Source organism: Nyctibius grandis, chromosome Z (assembly GCF_013368605.1).
Source record: "Nyctibius grandis isolate bNycGra1 chromosome Z, bNycGra1.pri, whole genome shotgun sequence".
NCBI lineage: Eukaryota > Metazoa > Chordata > Aves > Nyctibiiformes > Nyctibiidae > Nyctibius > Nyctibius grandis.
In genome coordinates, this window is record NC_090695.1 from 25,535,579 (window position 1) to 25,562,925 (window position 27,347).

Consider the following 27,347-nt stretch of genomic DNA (forward strand, 5'->3'; position numbering starts at 1 on the left):
TACTTACAAAAAGTAGAATTAAGAACAGACAACAGGTCTCCAGTAGTAGGTTTGCTGAATTTAGCATGGTCCTAAACTATTGAGGACAGGCTGTGGTTTGATGTGCCCTTAAAAACCTCCTCTGACGGAGGTTCTGTAACTCTGTTTGGTAGTTTATATTAAATACATCTGTATTTAAAACTTAACCTCTTTCCTATCTAAACTAAATGCCAGCTTCTGCCATTTAAACTCATTTAAGGTTATTGGCATGAGAAAATTAAAAGGCAAAGATCTTCAGAGAAAAGTAGGAGCAAATATATTTCACAAACCAGGAAAAGAATACAAAATCTCCAGTAGGAGACATAATTATACATTTTAAAAATAGAATTTACCATTAATCTTTTAAATACAATGTTTTGCAAGTCAAGTGTGAGTCCATTGTTTGGACACTTCTATGTCTGCATTTTTAAGTTCTGTGTTACTGAAAAAAAAGTTATTCTCTTTTAAAAAAATTATATATTCAGAAAAAAATTGCTTTCTTTAGTTTAGTAAAATTCTAACAACTGGAATAGAAATATCATTTGTAACTTGCCCTCTTTCAGTCACAGGATAAATACCAGTTGTTTTCAGACGCAATGGAAAAAACTGCTTAAATAGTGAACAAGTTAATACTTTCCTACTTAGACCTAGAGAGACACATTATAGCTAGGTAAGAAATCTTCAATTCTGAAATGGAATGCTTTCTGCTTAGATTTCTTATTCCACCTCTTTCTCCTCCAAATTTGTGTTCCCTGAATGGTGCTAAATACCTCTCTCATGAACACAAGTAGCTGGTCCTCAATGAAGTGGAAAAAAGACTCTACTGATGAAAAATGAATAGTTTAGATTAAGTTCTGTTATGCAATGTGGTTATACCAGTCTGCATAAAATGTTCAGACTAAAGACTTAAATCTGCTTTTTGCATTGGGTGTGTTAGAAAGTAGCATGTTTCCTATTTCCTTGATTCTATATTACTAATTTTGTAGTCTTTTAGTGAATAATGTAGCTTAATTTAATTGGAATTTGACTGATATATATGGAAGTAATGTCTCTGTTTCTGATCATATCGTGGAGATTTGTTCACTAAAGCTGTTTGACATGGTTATCTCCTCTCTCCTCTGGTAAATATCAGAAGTGGGAAGTTAAGAGTGTGGGGAAAGCTTCAGATTTCAAGTGCATTTTATGCTGTAGCAGCCTTGACACCTGCACCATCCTGTTCTCTGCCTTACAATATAATTTCTTTTCAGCCATGTGTTCCCCTTGTTCAGGAACAAGATTTACAAATCAATGAGGTCAATATTTTTTTGTCACTAAGCAAAATACTCCAGGGAATGTTTCCAATTTCAAAAGGTTTTTCTGTAGTTTATCAAGCCAGAAAAGGTTTGCATACATCATATATGCAAAATTTAAGACTACATGGAATACCAAAACTGATAGGTTAAATTCACTGAAATCCTTATCCAGCTTCCTCTGATTTTTAGTTCGGAGATATGGTACAATAAAAATGGAAACTAATTTTTAAAATAATACATATTTATGACAGGCAATATATTTTTTTGGTAGAACTGATGATTTTATAACTTTCTTTTGCGTCTTTTTTGGTCTTTTTATTAAAGGGGTAAAATTGCTAGAACAACTTGCGTAACTCTTTTTGATTCTTATCCTCAGACTAACACATAAACTTGGTGTAAAATAATGGTAATATATCACTACCCAGATTTTAAACTGAAATGTGAGTTCTCACTCTTAAGATTCTTCATTATTTCAAAAAATGAACCTTTTAAAGAATATTGTAATACACATTTGACACATTTGACAATCTTAGAACTAATCTACCTTGAAACATGATGCTAAATTTAAAGTTGCACTTGCAATATGATTTATGAAATGGTAATTTTCCTTTCTATCCAGCCTGATCTAAGTAGTGCATAAAGCAATTTCTTTGTAGTGGCCTAATCTGGGACTTTGTTAATTGGCAGCAATTAGAAGCATTTCTTTGCAGATGTTTCTTCTAATAGCTCATCCATGACCTGAACTCCTCTTTCAGACACCCTGAACAAGTCTATCTCCATTTTCAATTTTTAAACAAAAAACCAACAGCTATAGACAATATGCTTATCTTCCAGATGATATTAGCCTTTCTGTATGTTGTCACTGCAGCACTACATTACACTGATTCCTCTCTTAACAACACACTGATGCCAAGGGCAACTGTTAGCTTCCTTTTATTTTGTGTTTCAGAGCATTACTCAGGTTTCAGACACTCCTATGCTGCTTGAACAGAAACAGAGATAAACTGTTACGTATAGAGAATGTAATCTTTCACAGAATCACGGAATCACAGAATCGTTTTGGTTGGAAAGGACCTTCAAGATCCAACCATTAACCTAACACTGCCAAGACAACCACAAAACCGTGTCCCTAAGCACCACATCTACACGTTTTTTAAATACCTCCAGGGATGGAGACTCCATCACTTCCCTGGGCATCCTGTTCTAATGTTTGATAATCCTTTCAGTGAAGAAATTTTTCCTGATATCCAATCTAAACCTCCCCTGACGCAACCTGCGGCAGTTTCCTCAAGTTTGTTTTCTTTGTTTTCTCACAGAAACATAGAGCTAAATGTTCAACTGGTAAACTTGCATAGATAGCTTCACTGGCTGCCTTGAGCAAGATAACATATACCAGCTGTGAATCTAGGACTTTAAAGTGGCTTATATAAGAAACAGTACAAATGAAAGGAATACATTTGTAAAAGAGGAAGGAAAAAAAAACTATGAAATTATTCTACTCTGTTGGCCTGGTGCTTTTCTATTCATTTAAGAATAATTCCACTATGCTCATTGGCAGTTTATTGCTTTTCAACAGATGCAACTTCATTCACTGTCGTTGAGTAACTTCTGAGTTCATCTGGGAAAAAACAACTCTGTCGATTCCTCATGTGAGAAGCAGAGATCTCAGAAATCCCTATGCACTATGTAAATGAGGCTGAGAAGCGGGTGGGCTGCTTTGTTTATAATTATGTTTTGCTTCCTGGTCAGTGGAGACGTGAATGATGAGAAGGACTGGAAGTGATTTGGAGAAAAATCCGTATCTTTGCTTAATACTGGCAAAATAATTCCATGGAAACCACGTAGAAATTGTAAAAAATAAAATACAATTACAATAGCCTCCTCATGAATGTGCATGATACAAATGGTGCACAGATCTGTGCTAGTATTCGCCTGACCTGGAGTGTTTCCAGGAGTGTACAGCGATGTGTGTCTGCGCTTTCCCAAGTGCCAGTGCAGGGTTTGCCCTGGGAGCCCTTGGCAATGCCTGAGAGCTTGGCACAGCATTGTGACAATGAAGCAGTTTGCCCCTGATCCTGAGCTGGGGTGATTCCATGTTTGTACTAGGAACTAAAAGACACAGGTTTTACACTTACAACATAATGAAAAGGTCTGATTTACAGTTAAGAGAATTTTAAGACCTCATAAAAACCCACAAATTCTGTTCAATTTTGCCAAAATGATGTTTAAACCCACTTCTTTTCCTGTGAGAAAGGACTGTTTCTGTTGTTAACAGCTTGATTTTTAGCCCTCTTTTTGGCTATTACGACTTTCCTTAATAGACTGAAAGGCAAGTGATCTATATGGCTAACACTGAAGAACACTGCTTCTAAAATTGGTTTTTACATTCTTTAGTCTTAAGTGATTTCATAAATATTTTTGCAGAAGGACACAAAAAATTAACAGTTCTGCATGGCTTTTTGTTACTGATATTCTTCCATTGCTAATGAAAGAAGAAAATTTTTCCCTCTAGTGCCACTGCTTTGGTATAAGGAAGTGTATTATTATTCATTGAGAGATACTGCCATGTGATGTTTTAAAAGTACCTCAGTAAAAGTTATTGAGTTATTTATACAATCTACAATGGAATTAGACAACCTATGTAAATCAATCTGTCATAATGTTTGTATTTTCCACTGAAAGATAAAGAAAATAAAAATCCATAGGAAAGCAAATTGTACTTGCCATCCAAAGCAATTTACTAATTAGAAAAAAAAAATATCCACATTGTGCCTTGTCAGCAAAAAATCCTCTCTTTGATTCCAGCAATTCGAAGCCAAAAGGCAAGGTTGAAGACATAGATTCAGGTTGCATGTACTGGACTCTAAAATTAATTTTAGTGCAACAGCCTAGATGTTTGATTATTCTGCATGATTATAATTTATTTCTGGACATTACTGCTTGCTAAGTGTTCCAATCACTTTGGGCAAACCTTACAAAGTTGTCCTCTCTTTCACAATCCAACTGCAATAAACCTCATTACTTGGCTAAAGAAAGCTGCTTTGGATGCCAGCTAACTCACAACGCTGCTTTATTTATCTTGAGGAGTGCCAGGGAGAAGTGCTTGAAGAGGCTGATTTTTAAAAACCCCTGAGCAGTCTCAGCAACCCTGGAGACCCGTGAGCACTTAACTCTTCTATCTAAAAGGCAAGCCCAAGACTAAGAATTGAATCTGTACCTCCACATAATGTTTAACCATGTCAAGGCAGTAAAGAGCTCTTTTGCAAAGTGGCTTATATTGCACATGTGTATAACTTCAGCCACGGCAAGCTTTCTGCCTTATTTGCCCTCATTCACCCCTACAGCATTTAAACACACTGTTCAATTTCTCTATTTCTATTCCACTAAAAAGATCTACTAAGAATGAAACATTCAGCACAGCTTTATATTCAGAACTAGTACTGCAAACATTAAGATAGTTCTTACTCTTCTCCCTCAAGAATGTGTAATTGACATTTTATCTCTGTATCAAACGAACAAAGCGAGCACAAATTGGACATCCAAAAATTTTAAATTTATTTTCCCTGATGCAAGTCTCCACATCACCTCTTTTCTCCAGATTCAACAATAACACCGATTATATTTTCATGTGTCCAAGTTTTCAGTAATCTAAAGAATCTGACTAGATACAGGTATTGGCTAATTTTAGTGCCTTTTAATATATTTTTTGTTACTTAGGGTACAACCTATTCTCATTAGTTCCACCAAAACAAATCAATGATTTTCTTAACAGCAGGATCAGTATTTTGAGAACAGACTTGAAATCCCCTCTTTAAACTATACTTCAAGACCTTTACTTTCATACTGGAAGAGCTACAAATCACAAGGCGATGTTTGTCTTACCATAATGAGGAATTATTGCCCAAGCCATTGCAGAAGCATAGATGCCGCCAATCATCCAAAACATACAGAGCCAGCTCAGGTGTTCACCTCGTTTCTCCCGAGCAAGCACTTCCGAAAAATAGGAGAAGACTGTTGGCACAGCTCCACCGATACTAAAAGGAGATACAGACCATGAATTAAGTGAGAGTAACAGCTAGTTGAAGTTTAAACAAGCCCATAGCGGCAGTCATTGAAAACCCAATCTACAAGCAGCTTTTCTGGCAAGAGTGTTTTTTCTCAAATTGTACCATGTATAGGGGAACTCTTGAGGAAACTTTCACCAGTTTGGACACAACTCGTTGCATTCAGTGTTTCAAGGGGATTGTCAATGTGCCAGGTGCTGGAACAGAAACCAGCACAAAGCGTTGACTTTCACCATTACAAAAATGCTGAAATCATGGCAGTCTACTGACAAGTGTCAAAATACATTGCTTTTCACTGAAAATATTAATAATTTTCCCAAAGAATAATAGATACTTCTCTAAGTCTTACCTCCCATGCTTTAGGTAATCAAGAAGTGACTAAATGCCAGCTATGTTAATAATAAGTTTTATTTCTTGCATTTTGAAAAATATGTTCTATTCAGTTGTACTACGTGATTTGCTAAGCCCATGCTGGTTTTTTTACTTATTTTTTTTATGAAAAGCCTATGCATTCATATAATATTCAGTTTTTCACATGTCAAAAAATAAACACTGTCTGAAGGTTAGTTGGACAAAAAAAGTTGTTCAACTTGGTTTTACAAAAATTTAGAGTAACTCGGATTTTCAGTACCAGCTTCCAGATCATCTTTTGCTGGCTTTGCCTCCTCACTACCAATGAAAGCTGTCAAATGTTCCACAATAGGACAAGTCCTTGTGGATTTTATTTTTCCTGCTGAAGAAAATACCTGTGTAGCTTGAAGAGGTATTCTCACATAACAGATTACATACGTTAAAGCACTATCTCACATGGTTTGAATTTTTAACTGCATATCAAAGATAAATGCATATTTTTGCTGCCATGTGGGAGCTGCCAAACTGGGAGCAAAAAGAAAGAAGTTTGAAACAGATTAAAACAAATATTAACAAGGAAAACATGAATACAGAAATGGTATTTCAATCCTGAGAAAATTCAGTGCCATAGCAATACAGTTTATTTTAAGATGTCTTCAGGTACAGCAATGAAATACTGGATTGAGCTGTTATACTTGTTAGGGGTCTGCTGTTTTGTCACTTCCTTCTAGACAGCTCTTCATGAAGTACTAATGGTCAACTCTTAGCTTTACAATGAATGTTTCCCACAGTTGAGCCTGCTAATTCTTATACTTTCTGCCAGTTCTGCAAAGGTTTACACCTCCACGAATTATTGTTAGATACACAGCTAACAAGGGCTTTTTCTCATTTCTTCTCATGGGTAAAAACACTAAAAGCCTTCACTAGTGAACTGCCCTGTCACAGGCAATGAGAGACATTGTCCTCAAAGGTACCTCTGGAAGCTCAGAGTGAGGAATGGAGGAGTGGGTATGGCCAAGGGTGGAATCACATTTTGCGGTGATGGGGAAGCCCTGCTGCCTCAGTCGTGCTATGGATTTGGGGCTTTCCAGTTCCCAAAGTATAAGCAGATTACAGCCATGATTTCTTACCCTCCAGGGCTCAGGCACAGCTTTGAATTGCACTCCCACAATATTGCCCAAATACAGTACTCATGGATCTAATTAGAGTTCTTTTTCTAATGTGGAAAAATCACTAGCAGAACCAGAAACAAGGTCTTCTTCTTTCCTGCCTAAGCTGGAAAATGCTGATGAGGTTATAGGTGCCCACTTTCAAGAAGACCTAGATTAATAAGTTGCTCATGGCACACAGAACATTCATGCAACAGCACCCTGTCTAAAGAGAATAATTTTTGGTAAGTCAGTGTTTTTTTCTCTGATTGCTTCTGCTCATTAAGGAAAGTATAGAGAGTGGCAAGTAAATATATATTTGGTAATTTACCTGTTTTATTATCGAATCTGTTCTTCTAAATTTACCTTTTTATTCATTTCATATGTTTTTTCATGAAGCACAGGATCTTCTCTTTCTTTTATAATGCAGTTACTATGGTAGTAAATACAGTCTGAAACCATCTGTTCTATATAGCACAATTAGTGATAAATCATATTTAACACTTTAATAGTTTTCCTATTGCAAAATGCTTGAAAACATTCTTTATAAAGAGTTCATTTCAGGCAAATACAGTTCTTATGCTTCTGAAATTCAAGACTCAACATATAACCTTCTTGAAATCTCCCTTAAATCTCCTCGGCTGGAATTGCAATGAAGTGGGGCTTGTGGAGAGTTTCCAATGGGTGCAGTAAGTTATGCACCTGTAGGTCATTTGAATGTTTGTGGTATCATGGTTTAGGAAGTGGGTGCATGCTTCAAGTGGAAGGAACATACCCCATCTTAATGTCACAAAATGTACAGAGATCCTGACCAAAGGCATCAAAAAAGGCATCTCCTACCCACCAGCATGAACCAACTGTACCATGGAGGATGGAAGGTTTAAAACTGATCCAGATGGGTTGACTCATATGCTATGTCCTAAAGGTCCTCCAAGGCTACAGAAGAAGCATTGTCTGTACTGACAAATTCAGTAGGGCAACTTTTCTAACAAATAGACCTTTCAGAGATGTAAGACGAATTCTGGAGCCAGCGAACCAAAACGTTGATTTAGGATATGCAAATAAACAGAAAAAAACAATCATCTTCGAAAAAGAATAGTTTTTCTGTTTCATCTGATGTGATTAATTTGACATTTCCAGTGAGTACACCAAAGGCTAAGAAAAGCTTAGAACTCCAGATACTATGTTCATATTGGTTAAACAGTGAAAATAAGTTGTCTACTGTCTAAAGGAGAAACAAAGGATGTATTTTCATCATACAGAAAACGGCTGCTGTTTTCATAGCAACTGTGTAGTAAAGTGTGTTGTGCACTTCTTTGCACCTTAAATGTGTGAATGGGAAACGTACTTCTCAGATTGTTAAATTCTTTCTTCTGGCCTCATGTAAGTGCAGAGTGATACTGCTAGAAGCTTTGAGGATTCCACTACCTAAAAAGCTCTTCCTATGTCACAAATCTGTTACAATGACTAAAAAACTATTATGAAAATCTTAGAGAGGCTAATCAACAGCCGAATTGGAGGAGAGAGGAGGGAGATGGAGAGGAAGCAGCCTCCTGCAGAAGACTTCTTTTGCTCTTATGCTGGACAATCTCAGGGTGGCAGTGGCTGTACTTCCACTCCCTAAAACTTGCTCCCAAATGCAGAGCAAGTGACAGCTGAAAGGGAGGGCAGGAAGAGCCACAGCTGTTATCACACCAAAGAACAATGAGGAACTCCTTAAAAACTGTGTGGACCTAGACAATGCCTTTAAGAAGCAAACAAATTTCTGTCTGACTCTTGCAGAAATTTTAATATGTGCTTAGTACCACAGCCATTTACTATTATAGAACTAAGGTAGTATCTGGTATACTGAACATTGCTAGCAGAAGCATAAACTACCTCTCAAAGACTTGGGCAAGAGAAGATCAGAGCAACTCTGACTTCTTCCATCACGCTATTGTGAGAATCTTTCACATACTTCAGCAGCTATTGCACATTATGAATTAATCCATCAAGTGTTCATATTAAAAAACCCCACCACATCACCCAACAGCTGCAAGGAAAAATGCACCTTCTATAGTCAAAAAAATCCAAGGCTAGATCCCACCTTCATTTACACTCATATAAGGCCCTTAATAATTCAGTGGCTCCAGTCAAGCCCTGCCATTTTACATGGAAGGAAGAGAATTTGATGCTCAACATTTTTGTATTACAAGTTTGAAAGTGGAACGCCTTCTTAGTGTCCCACCAACATTGTGTAGAACCGATGGTGGCATGCACAGGGGGGAATTCCAAATTCTCCAAATAAAATCAAAGGCAGAGTTGCCACTGATTTTAAAGTAGGAAGACTTCATCTTTTGTTTTGTGGGAAATGCAAGTAATATTTTCCCACAGGATACAGTATTAAGTCTGCTTCTGGCAATTAATTGGGTTGATACAGTGGGCTGTTTGCTTTTACTATGTTGATAAATTATATGGCTCATCCTCATTTGTAGAAAAGAATTTGATATGTGAAACTACATCCTTCTTGACATATGTCTGCACGTGCAGATGAAAAGCCTGTGGAAACTGTGCTGACTTGAAAAGAATGTTTATTCTAAAAGATGGGAAGATTTTAACTTTCTTAAATACAAATGATTCAAGCAAACTGAAGTTTTTACATCTTATCTGTTATTCATGTATGTTGTTTCTTCAGTCATCATAGCCAAAGCAGCGGATATAAACTTGTTATCTACAGATCACAGAGGGGAGTCTGTGCATCGCTTTCTAAAGGGTCACAAAAATTGTTTATGAGGTGTAAATACATTGTGAGTATGTACAAATGAACTATACAGAGTTTTTATACCTCCGCTGGAAAATTGTGTAGAGTCTGAACATTTTTCTAAAAGATTAAAAAAAACGCTGGTCTAAACCTCTGGGTTGATGATCATGAGTGATAACTGTCTCCAGAATAACAGATTCTGTAATGAGGCACAGTCTAATACCAGCAGGAGGCAAAACTTTGTAGAGCTTGGCTCAAGACAATAAAATAAACTCTCACTCTATAAGGATCAGTCTATGCACCTAAAACAACAGGATGCATTCCTTCAGCCTTGTCTTTTTTTAATAAATATGTAGGAATATATGCAACATTTAATAAATAGCAGGACGACTCTTCTACTGCACATATTGCTTCATACGTGGAGAGAACGGCATAAATGTCAATCAAAAGAATGACAAATGTCAGCCACGATCTTAATAAACCCCATTAGAAGGAGCCAAAGCAAGAGCAGAATGCATATTTTTTTGGTATTTTCTCAGAAACATGTACTTCCATTGGAAGGAAATACCAACTAATCAGCATTACCCTTATTGATGCAAAAGATGAGCCAATTTTGGAGCCTTATGGGTTACTTCCATTTGGAGAAAAAACTAATGACTGAACATGTTATTTGATGCCATCCTGGTTACATAGAATGTACACATTCTGCCCCCAAATTCTTATTTTATTCTTACTTTTCACTCTGTTTTTTTCTCCCCAATATCTTAATATCTTTCTAGCTACATTTTTAGGTTTTGACTACTTCTTTCTGTCTGCTTTTGCTCATATATGGACATATATCCTCATATTTACACAGCATCCTCCACTGTCTTGTACCCATGCCCTGCAGCTGCATTTAGTCTAGTGAAAGCCATCTCCTACATAGTTCAACTTCCACTCAGTGTGCATATGGCATGTGTTTTGGGTGGTAGGTAATATTTGCTCAGCTCTGTTACTTCAAAAAGAGTTGTACTGTTTCTTCCATTAATTCACAAAGAAGGGTGGGTCCTTATCCAACATTCTGATGCATTTTTTTTTATTTTAGATTCAAGAAGAACAACAGTTTTTCAGGGGGAAATGACAATACAGAAATAAGCAACTGATCTAATCCCACTTTTCAGCAAAAGAAGGTTCAATTTCTGACCCCAGATAATCATCCAAACTGAAAGCTATGCTTCTATAATGTTATTTCTGCATACTCTCTGTTCATGTTTGTTCTGAGAAATTATGGGGAGGGTGAAACAAAAAGGAAATTTAAGTGCCACTAGGACAGTAGGATTCAGTGAAAAAAACAATAAGCTAAGGTACATTTGTTTTCTTTGTCACAAACAAAGATGATAAATGTCTGCTAATCTACCTTCAGAGCTGTGATTTGTCACAACAGATTTTGACAACTGCACAGTGTGACAGCTGGGATGAAAACACTTCTGCAAGGCATTCAGGAACCTCTGGCTTCACATAGAAGCCTCTGTTTATTTGCAGATTCACTAGCGAAAGGGACTTGAAATACAAAAGCATACAAGGAAGAGAGATAATTAGGAAAAAACCCCTTACAGAATACTAAGTGCACAAGGCAGCATGGTGTTCTTCTGAAATACCTTGTCGTCTTCCCTTTCAAACTTGGACAACATCCAGACTAAGATAAAGATAGCGTCTGTGTGAGATGGCATTTGCAGGTTGTCGCCTTGTTATTCATAATTTGCTAAAAAGCGATAGAGCTCAAAACAGAGATTCAGTGTTACACTCCTAAGACTTGGAAACAGCCCACCACACTTTGTCCTTCTGTCCAATTGCACCTACTCTTCCCTCTTCTTAGTAACAGTTCTCTACCCCCACTACTAAAGTCTTATTAAAAAACACCTCTGTTGTTTTCCTTTCAGAATTGCCATTAGACTGACAAAGTATCTAAGAATGAGCAGCCAAATTGACTGGTTCTCCTTGGGAACTGCTGGATAAAGCCTTACAAAACTGCAGCACACTATAGACTAAGCTTTGCTGATAATTCTGCCCATGTCTAAATACAAGTGCCTCTTTGGACTATGTATACTAGAGAAGTTGTCTTTCAGGTACACAGGTTACCCGTATGCTATTAACAGCAAGAGAGTCCTTGTGATAAAGATTCATATGATTATTTACCAAACTCTACAGTACTGTCAGTTCTGATGGAAGCTGAACTGATGAGAAAATAATTCATTCTCCAAATTTACCGAACACTATTTTAAAAAATCAAGTCAAATTTGATGTCAAATTCAAGCATATAGTTGTGAAGAATTTGCCTGTAGTACTTGCTCAGCTAGATGTGTCAGACAAATTGCTTTCAGATCTGCCGGTACTGGTAATCACAAAACCATTGTTTATGAACACTTTCTTTTGCAGATCTTCTTCTTCTCCTTTTTCATTGCTCTTTTCAAGTTTTTACTTGAAAGTCAGGTATCATGGTGGGAATCTGTTATAGACCACCCAACCAGGATGAAGAGGCAGACAAAATATTCCATAAGCAGCTGGGAGAAGTCTCACGATCGCTAGCCCTTGTTCTCATGGGGGATTTCAACTTACCAGATGTCTGCTGGAAATATAATACAGCAGAGAGGAAACAGTCCAGGAGGTTCCTGGAGTGTGTGGAAGATAACTTCCTGACACAGCTGGTTAGTGAGCCACCTAGGTAAGGTGCCCCACTGGACCTCTTGTTTGCAAACAGAGAAGGACTTGTGGGTAATGCGACAGTTAGAGGCTGTCTCGGGCATAGCGATTATGAAATGATAGAGTTTTTGATTCTTGGAGAAGTAAGGAGCGGGCCAGCAGAACTGCTACCTTGGACTTCCAAAGGGCAGACTTTGGCCTGTTTAGGAGCCTGGTTGACTGAGTCCCTTGGGAGGCAGTCCTGAATGGCAAAGGATTCCAGGCAGGCTGGACATTCTTGAAGAAGGAAATCTTAAAGTCACAGGAGCAGGCTACCCCATGTGCCAAAACACAAGCTGGTGGGGAAAAAGACCGGTCTGGCTGAACAGAGAGCTGAACTCAAGAGAAAAAAGAGAGTTTATGACCTTTGAAAGAAGGGGCAGGCAACTCAGGAGGACTACAACAATGACATGAAGTTATGCAAGGAGAAAATGAGAAGGGAAAAAGCCCAACTAGAACTTAATCTGGCTACTGCCGTAAAAGACAAAAAATTTTTCTCTAAATATATTTGCAACAAAAGGCAGGCCAAGGAGAATCTACATCCTTTATTGGATGTGGGGGAAAACACAGTGACAAAGGATGAGGAAAAGGCTGAGGTACTTAATGCCTTCTTTGCCTCAGTCTTCAATAGTAAAAGCAGTTGTTCTTGGGGTACCCAGCCCACCGAGCTGGAGGAGAGGGACAGGGAGCAGAATGAAGTCCCCATAATCCAAGAGGAAATGGTTAGTGACCTGCTACACTATTTAGACACACACAGGTCTATGGGGCCAGATGGGATCCACCCAAGGGTACTGAGGGAGCTGGCAAAAATGCTCACCAAGCCACTTTCCATCATTTATCAGCAGTCCTGGCTAACCGGGGAAGTCCCAGGTGACTGGAAGTTAGCAAGTGTGACGCCCATCTACAAGAAAGGTTGGAAGAAGCATCTGGAGAACTATAGACCTGTCAGTCTGACCTTGGTGCCAGGGAAGGTTATGGAGCAGATCATCTCGAATGCCATCACGCAGGATGTACAGGACAACCATGTGATCAGGCCCAGGCAGCATGGGTTTATGAAAGGCAGGTCCTGCCTAACTAACCTGATCTCGTTCTATGACAAGGTGACCCACTTAGTGGATGAGGGAAAGGCTGCAGGTGTCGTCTACCTAGAGTTTAGTAAGTCTTTGACACTGTTTCCCACAGCATTCTCTTGGAGAAACTGACTGCTTATGGCTTGGACAGGCGTACTCTTTCCTGGGTAAAAAACTGGCTGGATGACTGGGCCCAAAGAGTTGTGGTGAATGGAGTTAAATCCAGTTGGTGGACGGTCACAAGTGGTGTTCCCCATGGCTCAGTATTGGGGCCAGTTCTGTTCAATATCTTTATCAATGATCTGGATGACGGGATCGAGTGCACCCCCAGTAAGTCAACAGACGACACCAAGTTGGGCGGGAGTGTTGATCTGCTTGAGGGTAGGAAGGCTCTGCAGAGGGATTTGGACAGGCTGGATCGATGGGCCAAGGCCAACTGTATGAGGTTCAACAAGGCTAAGTGCCGGATCCTGCACTTGGGTCCCAAGAACCCCATGCACTGCTACAGGCTTGGGGAAGAGTGGCTAGAAAGCTGCCTGGTGGAAAAGGACCTAGGGGTATTGATTGATGGCTGGCTGAATATGAGCCATCAGTGTGCCCAGGTGGCCGAGAAGGCCAATAGCATCCTGGCTTATATCAGAAAAAGTGTGGCCAGCAGGACTAGGGAAGCGATCATCCCCCTGTACTCAGCACTGGTGAGGCCACACCTCAAATCCTGTGTTCAGTTTTGGGCCCCTCACTACAAGAAAGACATTGAGGTGCTAGAGAGAGTCCAAAGAAGGGCAACAAAGTTGGTGGACCACAGATGGACCACTCTGGATAAGGAAATGGCTGGATGGTCGCATTCAAAGAGTTTCAGTCTACAGCTTGATGTCCAAGTGGAGACCAGTGACGAGTGATGTTCTTTAGGGGTCAGTATTGGGACCAGTCCTGTTTAACATCTTTGTCAGCGACATGGACAGTGGGATTGAGTGCACCCTCAGCAAGTTTGCCAACGGCATCAACCTGTATGGTGCAGTCGACAAAGGGAGGGAAGGGATGCCATCCAGAGGGACCTTGACAGCCTTGAGGAGTGGGCCCGTGTGGACTGCATGAAGTTCTACAAAGGCAAGTGCAAAGTCCTGCATGTGGGTCAGGGCAATCCCAAGCACAAATACCTGCTGGGCAGAAAATGGACTGAGAGCAGCCCTGAGGAGAAGGACTTGGGGGTGATGGTTGACGAGAAGCTCAACATGAGCCAGCAATGTGCACTTGCAGCCAGGAAAGCCAACCGTATTCTGGGCTGCATCAAAAGAAGCATGACCAGCAGGTCGAGGGAGGGGATTCTGCCCCTATACTCCACTTTCGAGAGACCCCATCTGGAGTACTGTGTCCAGCTCTGGGGCCCCCAAAATAAGAAGGACATGGACCTATTGGAGCGAGTCCAACAGAGGGCCACGAAGATGATGAGAGGGCTGGAGCACCTCTCCTATGAAGACAGGCTGAGAGAGTTGGGGCTCTTCAGCCTGGAGAAGAGAAGGCTCTAGGGAGACCTTCTAGCACCCTTCCAGTACCTGAAGGGGGCCTACAAGAAAGCTGAAGAGGGACTTTTTACAAGGGCATGAAGTGATAGGACAAGGGTTAATGGTTTTGAACTGAAAGAGGGTAGATTTAGATTAGATATCAGGAAGAAATTCTTTACTGGGAGGGTAGTGAGACGCTGCAACAGGTTGCCCAGAGAAGTTGTGGATATCCCCTCCCTGGAAGCGTTCAAGGCCAGGTTGGATGGCGCTTTGAGCAACCTGGTCTAGTGGAAGGTGTCCCTGCCCATCACAGGGGGGTTGACGCTGGAACAGGTTGCCCAGAGAACTTGTGGATGTCCCCTCCTTGCAAGTGTTCAAGGACAGGTTGGATGGTGCTTTGAGCAACCTGGTCTAGTGGAAGGTGTTCCTGCCCATCACAGGGGGGTTGGAACTAGATGATCTTTAAGGACCCTTCCAACCCAAACCGTTCTATTCTATGATTCTATGAAAGGTCTAGAGCACCAGCCTTATAAGGAGAGGCTGAAGGAACTGGGGTTGTTTAGCCTGGAGAAAAGGAGGCTCAGGGGAGATCTTATTGCTGTCTACAACTACCTGAAAGGAGGTTGTAGTGAGGTGGGTGTTGGTTTCTTCTCCCGGGTAACAAGCAATAGGACAAGAGGAAATATCCTCGAGTTGCGCCAGGGGAGGTTTAGATTGGATATCAGGAAAAATTTCTTCACTGAAAGGGTTATCAAACATTGGAACAGGCTGCCCAGGGAAGTGGTTGAGTCACCATCTCTGGAGGTATTTAAAAGACATGTAGATGTGGTGCTTAGGGACATGGTTTAGTGGTTGATGTGGCAGTGTTAGGTTAATGGTTGGGCTCAATGATCTTAAAGGTCCTTTCCAACCTAAATGATTCTATCATTCTATATTTTTTCTTTTGATGGTTTTCTGTCATGTAGGCTCTCTACCTTATTTGCATGTTTTCCTTGTATGGTCTTTCTCTCCCTTTTGTATAATCTTCCTTTTCTCATAAGAATACTGTCCTCTTCTCCTAACAGTCTTAGGAAAGACCACTTGTCTCCCAGCTATCCCAGGTTTACATGAGTCAACCTTTACCTACAGCTGAAGCCACAAGGGCTGGGTTAAAGCTATTTGGAAAACTCAACCCTGCCAACTGCTTCCTTGGCTTGACTGAGATTCATATGTGCCATTTGGCATACGCTATCAGCTTTGAAGCCAGTCACCTGCAGAGCTATTCATTAGCTTGCAGTGTAAAAACACTGATAGCCATGGGTGGTAGACAGCTGGGAGCTAGAGAGGAATTAGAGGCAGAAGGCTTACAGCCTTTAGAGGGTGAGAGGACACAAGCTATTTCATGAGAAAGAAATGGAGCAAGTGGGTATGAAGAGGTAAAAGATAAATACAACTTGATACTAAATACTGATGACACACAGTTATAAAAGCAGCCTGTTGGTCTAGATCTGAAGTTCCTGAAGGCAACTGCTTGTGTAGACCAGCCATCTTGTGCTGTGTCCACATGGTCCATATGTCTGATGGAACATTTTTACAGTTGTTATGCATATGGACTTCTTGCATGTCCTTCCCGTCTTGGCCATTCAGAGAAGGGCAATATACAACACTAAGAGTTTCTTGCCACAACATAAAATATACAAAAGTGGTGGTAAAAGTCAGCATGGGTGAATTTGCACAGGCAATCACCTCAAAACCAGTAGTTACAAGAAACTTCGTCCTCAGTTTTGGATTTTTGCTAACTGTTGATTCTGCACAAGAATGTGAAGAGTTTGAAAAAAGATCTAAATAATGAGTTTAGTGCTACTACATTGACATCAGCACTTTTTGATACATCCCAGTAATGTGGAAGGACTACTGCAGGTAGCTTTAGAGATATTTTCTGAGGAAGGGTTAAGAAAGCTGTCTAAAGGCAAGTCTCAGGTTTAATGAAGTATAGTCCAAAGATTCCTGGAAAAGAAACACCACATGATAGTACATCTTGAGAGAGACTCTTTTTCACAAGGGGCAACAGGCACGATAAAGGCTTCTCAATAGCTTTTATTTACATAAGTTAACCACATCTAAGCTGTATTTCCTAATATTTCTGCGGGTTTGGAGAGGAAATTTGGTGAAAGTGGCAATTTTGGCAAATTAAGAGAAATCTCTGTAGTCTGAACTTAATATCTGGTTTGTAAAATAGGACACATTTATTTAGCATTTTTTACTTTGCTTATGAAAAAGAATCAGTTTCATCTGGGAGCAAACATATGAGGTTATCTGAAGAATTTCTAAACTAGTTCATCTCAGGATATTTATTTCAGCTAGATTTTTCCTGCATGAAAACTTTGATTACTTTTAGAAGCAACATTTGGGCTGGATAAGCATGATACATTTTCCCAAATTGTTATTTCAAAGCAACTAAAATGAAATTTGCTGGGATAATACAAATATATAGTGCACTTTTAAGCACTTTATTCTAAATTGAGTTGTACTTAGAAAAAGTGCATCTAAAATTATCTAGAAGTATCAAAAATAGTAAACTAATAGATTAAATATAATTTTTTTTGTAATGGAAATTAGATAAAATTCTGTAGTTCAGAATAATGCTTCACAGTGGCACTGCTGAATAGGCAACAAGTCCAGTTCCACTCAAGTTAGCAGCAATGTTATGAGTCATGTTCTGATATCAGAGAAACCTTCCTTTGACAATTTCAAAGACAGATGTAACAACATGCTTTTTGATGATGAATCTTTGCACATTCCCCCAATGGCTAATGATGAATACAGCTCACAGTTTCTTGCCTACGTTTTTTTACTTTGTAGGGAAACATGTCTAAATCCCTCCTAGACCTTTATCAGGCTTTGGGATTCAATATCCTTTTGAGTTTTGATTTTGTATTAATCAATGGAAGAATCACAGTTTTGATATTATTTTCCATAAAAGGAAATGATTTTGCAGACTGTCCCACATTTCTTCATTATTTTCACTAGCTTAAGTTCACCTTTCAGATTTTCATATTCCTCAATGCCCTTTACCCAGCAATATCTTAATATTATCTATACTGTTTTCTATTCCAAATAACTCGTTTGCATGCAAAATTTTTACTAGTTTTAGGTTTTTCAGATGCAAGAAAAATTATTTGAAAGGATGTTTTTTTCCTGAGCAGTTTACTTCTATAAACACATTCTGATTGCAAGAGACTCTGAGAATCTATTTTGTAGTATTTTTTATAAATAAAATCTTCTATCAGATAGATACTGGTTTTATTTTTCATGCTTCTTAATCTATTTTTATATTATCCAGAAGATAACAGACCAGTTTAAACTTTATACACCTAAATGATTTTACAACTTTTGAATACTTCTTAACATTTTATTGACTTTTAATTATATGAAATCGTCCAGATAACTCTCTGCCCCTTCAGAAAGCTCTTCTCCAATCTGAGTAACAACACGATTTTGCCTTCAAAACATATCATTCAGTTCCTTGCTTAAAATTATTCCTATTTCATATTTGGGGTCTTTGATTCACACAAAATTACTGGAACAAAGCCTCCTCCATTGGTAACAGAGATAAATATTCAGTGTCTTCCACCAAAGGAAGGGGAACTGACAACTACTGTCCAAAGACAGGATGTCTAAAATGAGGAAAGCTTTTAATGAGAAATCAAGCTGAATTTCTATTCCCATTCAACTGACACAACTTCTTTTTTATTTGAGCAAGACATGGGATGTAGTAAAGAATGCAATAAATGTTCAAGATATAATTCAAACTGTTGAAGCGAATTTCCTGCCATACTGCAAGAAGATAAGGCTTCAAAGCTGGAGCAAACATCTGGGAGTTCTGCAGTGAGCGATACCAAAAAGAGTTTGCCTTCTTCCACAGCAGCTGATGCAAAGCACCTGGAAACAGAGACCTGTAAGACATATATACTCTAACAGTGGGTATATTTGTGCCCAGCTGTTTAAAAGTGAAAAGACTTTACTTTGCTGCCTCTGCAGCTGGAACATTCTAGCCTCTTCCTTCTTTCTTGGTGCTTTGCATATGATGAGTTTGCTGCTGTTACAGCTGCTCTCAACATAAGATCATGTCCAAAATGGGATCAAAAAACAGAGGAAAGACAGATGTAACACAAATACCATCTTGAATATGGTTCTTAACTGAAAAGTAAGCCTTCTCTGAGAGAGAGTGAGCAGATGAAAAAGAAGGGCTCCAAATATGAAGTGTCTGGTGGAAAAACTGCATCACCACAGGCAAACAGTGAAAACAGAAAAAGGAAGAGCTTTCCCTCATCTCGAGGGTATGAAGCACAGATTCATTTCTAGGAACCCAATGGCTTTTACAACGCAACTCTGATACCAGCTGAAGGAGGTTATTCTGGTGCGAAATCTGGTCTTTGAACAAAAAAAAAGCAAATGTGAAAATGTGAGCCAGCTATGAACCTTTCTCTGCAGTAGTTGCTATGAGGAATGATCCTGCAGCTCATGCTGTCTTGTTTTTGTTGTTATTGTGGGTTGGTTGGGGCTTTTTGGGGGGAGGGGGCATTTAAAACATAGTACATGGTGGCAAATCATCTATTATTTATTCATGCAGCTCTCAAAGATGAGGTAGGAGGACTTTGGACACAGTGGGGACCCACACAGAGGTATAAAATACAGATATGAAGGGCCTGCTCCTTCAAAGACCATTAATCATAAGCTGAGTACACAATAGAACATGCTTCCCAATCCAGGACATCTATCACGAGAAAAGCTACAGGCACTGTAGCTACTACTACAGGTGAGAAGGAGATCCTGTTGACAAGTTTGGCATGAGGCATGACAATTACATATTTTGCTGTATGCCCCAAGAGGGACAATCTAGGTGAAAGCCAACAGTGTCACAAACCTGTCTGCCAAAAGACAGACCTTTGTGGCACAAGAGTCCAGCACTGCCCTCATGAACTGAGCAGGCTAATCAGGAATACAACAAGCTTCCGGACTTTGGCAGGATCATGGAAGAGTGAAAGTATCATGCAACATAATCAACGTTTCTCTATTTCTCTATGGAGAGACAAAGCATAGTACCTGGAACTGATAGTGATCTATGACACAAAAAACATGTAAAGCTGGATGTGATTTCTTTGGTTTGTTCTTCTAAGTTTTTTTAAGAATTAGAACAGTTGCCATTTCTTCTTGATCTCTTTTAAAGTCATATCTGACAATTTGGTGACAGATTACGGAGGTTCTTCTAGCAAGAGGACTCCTCACATCTCCTTCCTCTCTTCACTTACCCTTCTATTCCCCTTCCTAAATCAGTTTAATAGTACTTAGTGCTATGGTAATTTCTTTTTGGTGTGAGTTTCTAGCCCTACTCCAGACCAGTTCAAGAGGTTTCTAAAACCACATAAATCACACAACAGTGCTAGTGCACTATGGCTATAAAAACAAACCATACAAGCAGGGAACTTCATGTGCATGACGTTATGACACAGCATACTGTGCTCACACCAGCTCCTGTCTGTGCAGCATCCTAAAGATTGACATCCTAAAAATTGTAATTGGGAGTTTTGAGCTGAATCAAGCAATTACCAGAAGTGCTAAACTAACTGCTCTGCAGAACAGAGGTCTTGATTATCCCAGGGTGTAGTAAAGGTAGAAGCTTTCTCGTGGTAATTTACTTGTGTGTCTCAGTCACTGTACATGTAAGTTTAAAATTATAAACTTAGTTCACCATTACAAATAACTGAGAAGCTATTTAAATGAAAAGTAAAGCAAACACAGGGCCACAAACACCATTCTTCTGGAGAGAGCAAGTACACTCTAGGGCCCCATATTAAATTTGACAGTCTTGACTGCACTGGTATTATAAACAATATTATGCACACAAAGATTCTAGAAACTTTGCAAATATTTATGAAATCTTACAGTATGCCTGTGAGGAGGGTATTATTTTGCTGACTGAACATGTAATACATAGAAAAGCTGAGGCATAAAAGAGTTAAGCAAGTTGATCAAGTTCACAAAGCATGTCTGTTGCAAAATAAGAACGAACTCAATCTCCCAATTTGCAGTCTGTGACTTTTTCCTAAAATCACTATTACAGAATCACAGAATCACAGAATCACAGAATGGTTAGGGTTGGAAGGGACCTCTATTCTTCCCCTTCAGGTTGTTATTTAGGAGTGTAGCAGCTACCTTGTTTAATTTTCTCACCGCCGACACAGACTGTATTCTACATTAAATAATGTGCTTTTGCAAACAGCTAAGTCTTATTAACTTACAGAATTGTGGAAATGAACAAAACCAGAGGAGCTTACCCAAATCCAGAAAACAAGCGACAGAAGAGGAAGAAGCCATAGCCCTGGACAAATGATGAAAGGAAGGCAAAGAATCCATTGACAGACATGCATATCAGGAGTGATTGTCTCCTTCCCACCTTGTCTGCCAAGCCTCCCCAGAAGAATGCCCCCACCATCATCCCAAGGTACACTATGCTACCTGCAATACACAAAAAGAAAATGTTGTTTTGTGAGCTACATAACTGACCACAATTGACCACATCAAAAATAACTGATCTTCTATATTTACAAAACAAATAGTATAGAGATTAATTTCTCCTTTCTCAGTGAATAGAAATTATGTGTGTAGCTTTGCAAGTGTATCTAAGGAGAACAGGTTTCCTACTGTGTCTTTGTCATCTGTTACCAGACACACTGAAGCTTAATAAAATTATTAAACAAGGTGCCTCTAGCTGAAACAATTAAAATATAGGCAAATAAGACTGAATGGGATAAAGAATACCACTATTTCCTCAGTAATAAGCTACATTCATGTTAAATACTGCAAAAATTATAATTTCCCCTACAGAAAAAAATCGTTTGAACATTTCTAGAATATAAGAAGTCCTGTAGGAAATTAATCACTGAGAGTAAGATGTGCTAAGTCTAAAGAAAGCTGATTATGAAACAGACACTTTCCATTTGAGATATACAGAACCAAAGATGTCCAGCTCAATTGTACTTTTTCTTCCTCCTACTTTAGGGTATTGTTTTATTTAAAAAGGCACTGTCCTGTATATAGAAAAGAACTGGAATGGTTTGTTTTTGTGTTTTTTTTTTCCAAAGAGTGTTGAACAGATACATCACAGTTTAGCTACATGCATTAAAATGCGATAGCGAAAAATTATTTTGAGCTGATTTTTTTTTAAGGTCAATGATGTTTTCAATGTGAAATACTTTCCCACAGAAAGATAAGTTGAAATATTTAACACTTTGACCATTCACATCTTAGCATATTGTATATTATTTGCTTTCCAGGGACAAACCTTCTGTGGGACATCTGGCAAAGATGCACAACACATTGAGCAGACTGTCAGAAGAAAAAGTAATTCCCGAGCTTTGGACAGAACCAACCAGATTTGTATTTCATTTGATACATGTAATTCTTTTTCCACCTACTTTCTTATTCAACTTTCCATATTGGGTTTTACCTACCTGGCAGTTGCTGCCATCTTATATGTCTACTACAGAGCAGGAATTAGATATAAAATAGCTGGAAGCAGCTAAATTACTAGCAATCCTTGTCCTGTGTCTCTTTTTGATCAGCCACAAGAGTGGACAAATTCCCCAGCAACTCTGCTGGGCTTTAATTGGTATTGTGTAAAATTCTGGCTTCCAAAAGAATCACCTCTGCCCTGCAGAAGGTAGTTGGAAGGGAAAGCAAGCTGAAAAAAACACTTAAATGCCTGGGCTTGGTTAACTGCATATTAATGTAGAGGTCACTCATCAATATTTCCATGCTTGGAATTCCAGATGTTAACATCTGAAGTGCTGACATCTGCAGAGTCTCATGCACCCCAAAATGTCCCTGTTCCCCCTCATGTTTTGTGCAAGTAGTTTCCACCACTGCTTCCTCATGAGACATCGTTTTAAAACATTTGATAGAACACACATTGTGTTACATGTATATTAGTGAGATAGAGAGTTATATTTTGGTCAGGTGAGTATGAAGCTTTTATCAATGCCCTTTGCTGTTGATGGTGACCAATACCAGCAAGTCAGTTTTTTCTGCAGCTACCTTTTTAGCCAACATATAATAAGAACAGGATATTTCTAGACTGACTGTCTACTCCGTGAGTCCCTCAGGACAGGATGACAGATCCATTGCTGCTCATCACAGGAACATTAACTATCTCTTTACCTAAGCAAGAGCAACAAGCTCCTTAAGAACAGCAGTTAAATGTCTTCTCAAAACAATTTTTGTCAATGGAGTTTTTCTAGCTACTACTGGGGTCTTAGTCTTTCATCAAAGGATATTGCTGAGAATGTGGGTAAATCCAGAATTTGCAGAATTACTAAGATATTATTGTTCTCTTTCCTCTTATCCCAGGAAGGACACAGACACTATAATATTCTTTTCGGTTTAGAGGTGTTTAGCAATAGACCTTTATCAGATAGCTCCTTCATTCTGATCAGAAATTTTTATCCCAATAATTGAGATTTTCCTGAGAATGCACGCACAGCTCATACATTTTCTGGTCCTAAACAGACAAAGCTTGGCGAGTGGCTTAGCATATTTGCTCAACGGTTTTAAGATCTCTCCTGTGGGCAAGGTTACTGTACCATGCTGCAGGTAGACCAGTACTCATAAGCAGTTTGGAAACTCCATCCAGAAGAGCTGGTGCTTGCTTGTCAATATTAGTTGAAAGAATTTAGCAAAAATAGTTCAATAGCTGCATTGCCAGCAGACTGATTTCAAAAAGGCAAATAAAATGGTTAATTTTTACTCTTAAAGTGAAATTCCTTACTTTGATTCATAAATAAACGTTGTTGGGCTTTCCCAGTCAACACTAATATTAGAAATACTCAGAGAAGGCCAATTAAATAGGTTTGTATTTTTTTATATAGATAATTTTGAGATATTTTATGCAAATACTCTTTATTTTACCAAGTAACTACTTTTCTTGTGATGCACAGAAATATCAAAACACTATGAACAATTAAAGAAAAAAGTTACCAATTCTTGAGAGATTAAAAACATCAAGCTTTCTTTTTGTTGACAAGTCCTTTGGTCATTGTACTGTGCTTTGGCCTCGCTTATACCCATGTAATTCTCCTGAAGAGCATTCAAAAGATGTTGCTAAAAACAATATTCCTCCTATCAATAAACTGCTGTAAATAAACTGCTCTCTGAGCAGCACCATTAGCTTACTGTTTCTCACTATATTAACTTTGAATTTTTTCCTAATTGCCTTGCAGATCCTCCACAACCCCTCTCCCTCACCAAAGATCTGTATGTTTTCCACCCTGAACCTACTGCAGCTACCAATGATAACTGTTTCAGTGTATTTTCCTGTCTGTCTTCTTTTTCATACTTTCTGTCTCTCTTTATACAGAACATAGCCTTGCCTGCAGCCCATAAAGGAAGTCCTCTTCCTCTCAACTTTCAAATCATTCTCTAAGAACTTTTCCCCTCCACAGCAATATTCACAATAAGCCATAAAAGTGACAAATGGCAAAGGAGTACTCTAACTATGAACAATTAAAATAGCTGAACAACCACCTAACAAATGCAAATACACAGATTATCATTTTACCCTTCATCATCCCTTCCTTTCCAACCTTTGTAGCTCCCGTTTATTATGTCATGCCACTGGTCAGAATATAAATCTCATGAGGAAAACACTATAATTTTTTGTACACCTTTCATAAATCACATATTACACTTTGCATAAATGTATATATGTAAAAATTAAATAACCTGCTGTTGGACAGAGCTTGCTCCCTTTTCTCATTACCTTTAAACACCAGTCATCAAAACAATTATTGTATGGGTGTACATGTATGTATATAGATTTTAATTTAGCATGTCATCCTGAAGGTGGTACTCCCTTTTCGAGCAGCTGCGACTGATCACAAAACAGGCTGCTTTTCTTTTTCTTTTGGTACAGCACACCTGTGCCTCTAAAAAGGTTAGCTTACACAGCACAAGGCACACATTGATTTGACAGCCAGCATGATCCTAGAAACATATTTTCAAAAATTAAAGTTTATTTTAAAATACAAAGAGTACTAATGATAGCTGTAATGTAAGTCTTTGATTTTCCCCACAAAGTAACGTGTAATCTCAAACTCTGTCGTTTGGTGGAATGGCACTGAGAAGAGGTAAGTGGCAGCTGAAAAGAAACTCATGCCATGCTAAAATGAATATTCTCTTCTATTGTTCTTTTACCAAGTTTTAACAACTTGTATTTTCTTTCCACAACAGAAATGCTGCATAGATCAATGATTTTCCCCCTTGTACAAAATACATGCTTGCGTCCTCTTCAGATGAGAGGACCCAAGTCTGGAATTGGTTTACACCATGCACACACTTTGGCTACCAGGTGGCTAGATATTTTTTAAATAGATGTGCACACAGCATCTTTCAGGTTGCAGGCAACAGCTTAACCTCACAAAGCAGCTGACCAAGAACTCCCTCAGTATCCAAATGCTAGTTATGGGCAATTAAGCAATGGGATAAGAATACATGCATGATCAGTCACTGAGGTTCAGTTAAAGAGTATTTTACTCCCTGTGCTGCCATAATTTCATTACTTGCCACTGTCTGTTGCAATTCACAGCCTGGTATCTAAATGATAGACATGACTGCAGAAATCAGTCTGCAAGTATACACTTCACTGGGAGAAAATAAAGCAATGAAAGTAAAGCCAGACTTCCTTGCAACAGAGAGACTCAAGCTATGGGACTCACGGATGGTTGTCTTTTGCTTTAACACACCTATTATAAAGTAGATATAAAACTAGCCTCAAGCTGTTTTTTCCTATTGTGTTGTTTAGGTGATTTGTCTGAGTGAGGAATGTATTTCATACCACTGGAAAAAGTACTCTCATTAAAAAGAAGACCTAAAAATAAGATTAAAATATTATTTATATTTTGGAAAATGAGATTATAAATGTGATACTATGGCAGCTCCAAGAGGAAAAAAACTCCTTTCATAAGAATTATATTGTACTTTACTTAGTGTTTTATTTACTTGTACTAGGATCTCCCCATATGCTATTGTTTAGAACGCAACAATTCATAGTGAAGAACTCCAATGCCTGTAAGTAGCATAATGAGTAAGAATATCCAGATTTATCTTTGTTTAAAGAGCATACTCCAAGTTTAAAGATTATAATGTTTCAGAACTATATTTAATTATAATCTGTTATTAGTTTCTTTGATCAGAAAAGACTTTGAAAAGAATCGCAACCCATGCAGCAACTAACTACAGTCAAACATAACATCTAATTAACTGTTTATAATAGGAGATAATTAAAGCAAACACTTTTACATTAAGATGACACATATAAGAAAACTGTAGTAACTCTACAATTGGCAGAAGAACTCGATTTTTTAAAGCAACTGTCTTTGGTTGTCTGAAACCATCAGTGTAGTCAGAATATTGGATCTTCAGTTCTTATTTGCTACATTATGCCATTCACCACCTCAGAGATATTAACACTCCAACATTCTTACATGAAGAACTGCTACAAACAAATATTCCTTTGTAACAACTATTTCTTCTTTTCTCTAAACAGTGCTTGAAGTGGTGGAACAACAAGTGCTATATTTATGAAATGGTAAATTTTCAAGGTGTAGATCTAAGTGGTTAAAGGAGTAAAACCTCAATTGTTCAGACATCTGAAAAAATTGATGAGTACAGTTTTCCAACAAATGTGTGAGCCAGACACCAGATCAACTAAAATCAAAATTTTGCATGAGTCTTTGCAAGTTCAAGGCTTCTCAAGCCATGGATTTCCTTTATCTAAATGCTAGCTGTTTCCCACAGCAATCATTTTGTGTCTTAACTTCAGATGTTAAATGATTGCTCTTACCTAATAATATGCAATATACGCAAATGCCCAAATGCCACAGCATATCAGGCTCTTCTTCTATTACTACTCTTCAGATTAATCCACTCCTGCATTCCCTTTCAGGACAGCTGCAGACAGGCTTCAATCTGCAATTTCATTCTATCTAGTGCAGATGCTTAATTACACATTCATTTTGAACCTTTTTGCTCTTCTGTTTAATATATATTTACAAACAGTCAAGTTTTATTTACTGTTACATTATTAGAATTATTTCTATCAATCATGGTAAAAGGATTTATCTGTTCAAACACATGAAAGGTATAAAGCTATTTTTAAATGACTGCTGAAGCTCTTTAATCTCAATATACAAGTTTGTACAGTGATTGCCACACTGCAGTAGTTCTTGGACCTTTGAGTGCAACTTGCAACTGAATAACCTGTATGCTTAGTCCTCTAGTAGTAGTAATTCCAAAGTGACCAGTCTTCACATAACAGACCATTTAGCTGCTTAGTGCACAAGACATTCTGGATATCCTTCACAGTCAGTAAAAAAGGACAACTTTATCTCCGTAATAACTAAAGAAAGA

At 38.5% G+C, this 27,347-nt stretch overlaps 1 protein-coding gene across 1 annotated transcript in view; it reads right to left on the minus strand.

Annotated features, from left to right (window-relative positions):
• SV2C (synaptic vesicle glycoprotein 2C) overlaps nt 1-27,347 on the minus strand; it is an 87,774-nt gene that overhangs the window by 43,880 nt on the left and 16,547 nt on the right. Inside the window, exons 2-3 of the mRNA XM_068423305.1 lie at nt 21,221-21,401; nt 5,193-5,344 (exon numbers count right to left, since the gene is read on the minus strand). Coding sequence (XP_068279406.1) covers nt 5,193-5,344; nt 21,221-21,401 — 333 coding nt within the window. The remainder of the gene's footprint in view (nt 1-5,192; nt 5,345-21,220; nt 21,402-27,347) is intronic.